The 6,839-nt window shown below is 36.7% G+C and overlaps 1 protein-coding gene across 2 annotated transcripts; it reads right to left on the bottom strand.

Moving 5' to 3' along the window:
• Positions 1 to 943: 943 nt before the first annotated feature.
• Positions 944 to 6,603, bottom strand: LOC118061421 (zeta-carotene desaturase, chloroplastic/chromoplastic). Of its 2 annotated transcripts, XM_035074842.2 has the most exons (14): positions 6,147 to 6,603; positions 5,569 to 5,693; positions 5,211 to 5,345; positions 5,026 to 5,098; positions 4,787 to 4,860; positions 4,266 to 4,370; positions 3,932 to 4,176; positions 3,756 to 3,843; positions 3,047 to 3,089; positions 2,795 to 2,951; positions 2,525 to 2,653; positions 2,308 to 2,380; positions 1,432 to 1,596; positions 944 to 1,261 (listed from the first exon to the last, which is right to left on the bottom strand). In XM_035074842.2, the coding sequence occupies exons 1-14, from the start codon at positions 6,343 to 6,345 to the stop codon at positions 1,094 to 1,096; spliced, it is 1,779 nt and encodes a 592-aa protein (XP_034930733.1). In that variant the 5' UTR covers positions 6,346 to 6,603; the 3' UTR covers positions 944 to 1,093. The 2 variants fall into 2 exon arrangements, with proteins under 2 accessions (XP_034930733.1, XP_073259855.1); XM_073403754.1 differs by lacking the exons at positions 5,026 to 5,098; positions 5,211 to 5,345; positions 5,569 to 5,693 and having other exon boundaries at positions 6,147 to 6,602.
• Positions 6,604 to 6,839: the final 236 nt, after the last annotated feature.

The following is a 6,839-nucleotide window of genomic DNA, read 5'->3' as shown; positions in this document are numbered from 1 at the left end:
CCGAAAATTGGACCCTATCGAGATTATTGATAGATTTGGGCATGATTTGGTGGTGTCGGTGATTATTTGTTTACGCCGGCCGGGGATGTGCATAGAGTGAAGTATTTTGAGGATACTGAGTTTTTTTATCAAGTGGGAAGGGAAATGGGATATCTTCTTTGATGAAGAGATGGAGGTTGCTAAGAGTGAAGTTGAGAAGGAAGCAGGGGATGGGTTTGAGTTAGTAAAGTAAGACATTGTGTGTGATTTGAGCTTTGAATGATGACTTCGTTATGGGTGTTTAATGTTTTTGTGTGTTGGATGATGATTTTTTTCCCTTTTAATGTTGATGTGCAGTTATGTAAAGAAGAATCATTAAAAATGATAAATCAACTTTGTGTTTTGAACAATTTTGTGGGGTTTGTTTGAAGCTTTTTACTCTTTTGATGTTGATTTCTAGCTATTGTGATTTGTGTCAATGGTTGGACACTGTTTTGTGCGTATTTGATGCCAGTGAAGGCTGCTCTTTTCCACTCTTAGCTCGGAGGAAGATTTCATGCTCGACTAGGCAGGATTGCTAGAGAAAACACGCATAATGGTGAATTGGTGACAGATTTTCAAGAGAAGAATCTGTTTCTTTGGCCAGCTTCCTTGCTCTAGGAGAGAAAATGAGAGCAGGAGAAATGAACCATTTGTCATCTCAAAACCTGCAGCAGCAAGAATATTTTCAAGTAATTTGAGTTTAGGCCATCTTTCTCACGAACACATATATGTATGAAGTTGCCCTTTCCCTTGCCATTGCCATTCAAAGTCTGTTGTCTTTCCATGTGGCAAAATGTTAATCAGCTATTTCCAGGATTCCAAACAATATCTGTCTGGTGGCTTGATTTTTGTTGAAGTTAAGTAACCAATTTTTCAGATAGCTTTAATGAAGCATGTTCGAATCCGACCATAGCCGATGACAGGACATCAAAGGGATATAGCATAAATACCTAGATAGCGTCATAATTGAAACTAATCTTTACTTTGGCAGCGTTTAGAATTACATAAATCATAAACTTACACCCATTTGACACCATACACATAAAGCTTTGATGCGTGATGTGTGATGAGATCATACAAGACTGAGCTCATCAATTAAATTTTGAGATTTTGTGCCATCTTGAGATTCGACAGCTGCAAGTGTCTTCCTCAAAGCTACTAACTCTTCCCCAGCACCGCATACATATGCTGAAGCTTGTCTTCCGGACAAGGTCGCTCCTTCCATGCTGTCTATGTAATCCTGTTCAATGCAGAAACCATGCTTCATTTATTAGTTTTTTTTTTCACATTTTCACTCAAATAAAGCAAGTATTGCCTATCTCTCCGGTTGTTTTTATACTGAAAGCTGTGGAGGCAAGCACTAAAGCTACTTTTCTATCAAGCTAAAGGGTCTAGGGAAATTTAAGTTACCTGTTTTGTATATGAACCAGCAAGGAAGAAATTCTTCACAGGTGTCCTCTGATCAGGTCTGAAGGGATCTTTGCCAGGTCCTTCACGATACAAAGATTGCGCAATTTTTACAACGGATGACCACGTTACTTCTAGACCTTGGGATGACGGGAATAAAGTCAGGACCTGGTTATTTAAATAAATAAAAAAAGAACAAACAATGAGAATATTGCACAACAATAAATGGATTCATCAAATGATAATTCAATACTCAAATAAGAATCAACTACCAACAATGAAAGTTAGGAGCGCATTATTTTAGCCATCTTTTTATGATGAAAGCACATTAACTCAAGCTAACCATCTGTGATGATGTAAGCCTTTCATCTCTAACTGGCTTTTGGACTACCAAGAACCCATATCCACACAAAAGAGCAACTGCAGGTGGTATCAGAGCTAAAAAGGACTTGCATTAAGGCCTGGTTACTTCGTACACACAGAGTCTGGAATTTTAGTGGTGCCAAACTAGCTGGGAATGATGTCCTAAAATTAACAGAGATGTTTTCTTTATTCGCAAAAATATGTGTAAGTTGTTTGCACTCAAGAACACACAAATGGCACATTTTCAATGCATAGTTACTTCAATCTGAAGCCAAGTTTACACTTCGCAAGCATGTGCATGTGCCCTTACGCCAAAAACTTATAGCAACAAAAGAAGCCTTAGGGATAAGCACTCTTCAAGCTGAATGGATCAGAAGTTACTAAAGCCTGGATAGTTTAATCAAACACTGCCCATGTTATGTTTTTGCATAACTTCCCAGTGTATGTAATAGGGCTTAGGACCATAGATAGTAGATGACTTTAGGTGTTAAGAGATAATGTTTAAATGCTACAAACCTGCTTTGAAACTCTCTCTATGATTATATCATTTGTCAAGGGCATGTAAGGATCTCCCGGTGTCAGAACACATCTGAAACATAATAATATTGTGAATACAACAGATAAGGATGGAAATATAAAAGATACCTCTAGGGATATGTAAGGTTGATTGCCATTCCCTTATAAAGCAGAAACTAACAGCAATATACTGGAGTAGAGATATTTGTTTTCTTACTGGAGCAATGAACCTTGTCCTTCAATGTAGTAATCTTCTGGAGAAGTGAGTGCTAGGTCAGCGAAACAAGAAAAATCTGCATCTGGAGTGTACAGGAGGTTATCTAAGCCAGCAGCTTGTCGCAACTGCCTGCCAATTGAAAGAAGCAGGGGCTTAACGGGAAAATGCCGTGTATAGTCTCAAAAAAACACCACAGCAGATGATATTCTTGGTCATTGAAAAAAGCATCCTGCTTTCACAATCAGAGCATCAGCATAGATAGAAATTCACCTTGATTGTTCTAGATCCTGCAACTCTGTAACCCAGCCATTGTATCTAAGTTGTACTGTCACAACAGGTACTCCCACTAGCTCATAAATATTATCAAAGAATTTTGATTCCCTCCACTGGGACGGAAGTAGTCTTTTAATTCCAGGGACATCACAAGCTACCATCAAATCAAACCATAGAATGACAAAAGATCATCAATGCACAATTGATACAAGATATGAAGAAAGAGAAAGGGCATATATGACTGTATACCTGCAACATAAGCATCGGCTGTTACAACTTTCTTATCTGTAGCCTGCAATGATATAAATGTAATGTTTCATGAATGAAGACCTTACAAACACTGGTGGAAAATAAAAATAGCACACAGAAACCTCCAAAATACACATAAATAATCTGGTTTCCAAATTGTTTGATGCACGGGTCTTGACCCTGCCATAGGACCCACAATGACACATCTATCATAGCATATCAATGGCATATCCTTGCACACTCCATTTCCTTCCATCTATTAATTTGGCCAGGTTCAACTTAACAAATTCTTTGTAGAGTATAGACTGAAGATTTTAATTTCTGAACCTTATAAGCACCAAATTCTATGCATCATTCTCAAGAAAATAACTCCACCAATTCTCCAATTGCCAACCCACAAACATGTGCTTGGGGAGTTAGACAGAGAATAGGATATTCATTTCCTATTCATTCATCAAAAGGTGCAGATTAAATAATTTGTCTTCCTCTCTTAAGCCTTCTCCATAGACCTCTTTAATTTAGAACCATAGCTTATTGAAATATTCATCAAAACAATGTCGAGGCAATTACATTGCATCCCTATTGATCCTTAAATTGGAGCAATGTAACCAGGTTTAAGATAGGATATTTGAACATGTAAATGATAATATCACAGCATCAATGTCCTAAAGGATCAAGTTTAAAATAAGGAAAATCAGAAGCCATTTACCTTCGACAAGGCAAGTCCTGTGACATGTATTTCTCCATCTGGTGATCTATCATAAATTATCTGTCTGCATCCCCACCTCAAATGAAACCTGCTCTTGCAGATAAAGAGTATCAATTATTGTGAGACCCAAAAAAAGTTTACAAGTAATGACTTTGAACCTATATTTACAACTGTACCTGCCTCCTTTATCTTCGATGTACTTTCTAATGGGACCACTCAAGTAAACATCTGGAGAACCCTTGAGCATACGAAGTAAAGAAGCCTCTGTCTTGGTGGCAAACAATGAGAATATGGTCAGCATGCACCGAGCACTGATATTATCACAGTCAATAAACCCAAGGGCATAAGCAACAGGATCCCACATTCTTTGGATACTCATGCGTGTTCCACCTTTGGACAAAAACCAATCAGAGAAGCTGATCTGTAAGAAGAAAATGTAATTTCAATGATAATATTAACAAAATGACCTGGGCAACTAATCAAAAGAAAGAGAAATGACATAATTCTTACACTATCTAAATTCCTTATGTCCCTCAATGCACCATCAGGATCAACAAGAGCCTTTACAACTGGACTCAGGGCAAGCGCCATAGCATTTCTTGCTATATCATAAGTCTGAAATTGAAAAGTACCACGAGATAACACATCAAAAGAGAGTTTAAGGGGGTAGGAAATTTGGCACCAGCTAGTTCAGCTTCCCAAAAGATGTTGAAAGATGACATATGAAACCCTTATAGTTTCTTTTGCACTTTTTTTTTTTTATTTTTGCTTCTGGCAAAAATTTGAATGCCAAAACTACACTACTTGGACTGCCATGAAAAATGTGAGGGTGTCACTAAAAATAGGAAATTAAATACCATTAGTAGTGATGCATAATAGATGCAGTGCCATGGCCCAGGAGACATTCAAGCAAGAAAAGAGGCAGCAGTTAGAAGGATAATAAACATGTTGATGACATTTTCGGGTTAACATCTAAGGTGGAGGATATTGCCCCATAAAATTCAGAACGAACTGGATGCTGGGAAGATTACCTTAAGCTGATTTGTTGACAAAAATGCACTAATCCCATGCAAAGGAGCTCCAATTGGAAACCGAAAATCAAGCTCTGGAATCAAGTTCAAGTTATGAAAGGAATTAATTATGGTAAACAAGATAAAATATGACACAATACAGGATGCTAGTAAGCCGAGGAAAAATGATTTCAATCAATGATACACACATATACTGTAAGGAAAAATTTGATCCGATAAGGATCAAGAATAAATCATACTACCAATTTCACCTCCCTTGTTTACAAATGTGTAAGTATGATCCTTCACAAGCAGATTTTTATCTGCACCCACCTATGTTCGAGTAGTGATTCCGAAAAACTATCAGATTATTTAAAGAGTATTTTGTGTTTGAAAAATTTATTTTAAATTGTTATATCACAATAACCAAAGAAACTTGCTTCACCTTCTTCATCAAACGGAAAAGATTATTATAGCAACCAAAGAAAACATGAAGTCCCATTTCAATATGGTTTCCACGTCTATCAACAAATGAACCCACTTTACCACCAATGAAAGACCTTGAATCGTATATGTCCACCTGATAAAAAAAGAAAAGAAAAAGAACATCTATCTTCAGTTTACATTATAACATAAAACCATTAAATTACAACAATTCAAACTTTCTAGGAAATGGATGTCAAGTTTGCTCTTAACTATAAATAAGTTTGAAATATGCAATCCACAAGCCTGCATTTTTTCGAGTTTCAATAAGGTCAAGATGATCAGATGACCACGCAAGACAAAGCAGAAAAAGCAAATACCTCATGGCCCTGATCCAATAGCTCCACTGCAGTGGACATGCCTGCCAACCCTGCTCCAATAATAGCCACCTTCAGCTTTGGCCCCCTATAATGTTCAGGTTCTGGTGGAAATAACCCCTTCGGAGCTGGGAATCATACAATTCAATGCATGGCCAGCGAGAAGAAAAATGTCATCTTACACATCTTACTGACCTTTAAATAAATAAAAAGGCAGTACTTTTTGTCACACATAATGAGGCATCATATCATATGCATTTGATCTGATGAAAATCTTTATTAGACAACAGTCAGCCATTTATAATTTATTCATAGCAGCTGAATGGCAGAATTAAATTTCAATGATACATTTACAAGTCATCTCACCGACCTACTCTCTCAAAATTCAGAGCTATTTAAACAAATTCAACAGTTAACACCGTCAAAAATTAAAAATCACCATACCAACAATATAAAAAAGGATGGAAAGTCCCAATCTTTAAACCAAAAGAAAGCCCAGATATGAAGAAAAAAAATGCACAAAAAATAAGTAAACAATACAATTCAAAGCCAAAAAAAAAAGGTAAGCTTTGAGGAATTACCATTAACACTCATATCAGATACGTTTGTTTCCAAAGAATCCAAAGCAGACCGAACTGTAAACAACCTTTTATTCCGGAACCCCACCTGAACCACTGACCACCTACGACCAACACGACCAGAGAACAATAACCCAGGTGGGCTAGTCTCGCTTCTAGTTCCAGTAACAGATTTTGCAGGGAAAAGAATCAAAGAAGCCATGATTCTCTTCACTGCTCAGTCAGGAATTCAAGAAAATTCTTCACCTCTTACTCTTCTTTCTTTGAATTATTTGATATAAACCAAAAGACAACAAGTCTTGCTTGGCAGAGAAAGAGAGAGAGAGAGAGTAGAAGTAAAAGAAAGCAAGAAAATGTGAAGTCTTCCTCTATAGTGATAGAGCGTCGTGTGTCAATAGAAAGCACGGATTTTTAAGAGGACCAACCACATTTGTAGGAGAAAGGAGTGAAGGGCATCTCGCGTGGAGGGAGAGAAGATGCTTTGGTAGGAGAAATTTGTCAGGTATTTAGGCATGAGGAGGTTGGTTTTGTTAATTGATATGTGTGGAGAGGTTATTTTTAAAAATGTTTAAAAATATATTAAAATGATATTTTTATATTAATATATTAAAATAATTTATTAATATTAAAAATAAAAAAACAATTATTTTTATAAAAAACAGATTTAACGGCAGCGTTGTCACTAAATATATGTTA

Source organism: Populus alba, chromosome 13 (assembly GCF_005239225.2).
Source record: "Populus alba chromosome 13, ASM523922v2, whole genome shotgun sequence".
In the NCBI taxonomy this organism is placed as follows: domain Eukaryota; kingdom Viridiplantae; phylum Streptophyta; class Magnoliopsida; order Malpighiales; family Salicaceae; genus Populus; species Populus alba.
The sequence above is the reverse complement of the archived record's forward strand: the minus strand, read 5'-3'. Positions and strand labels throughout refer to the sequence as shown.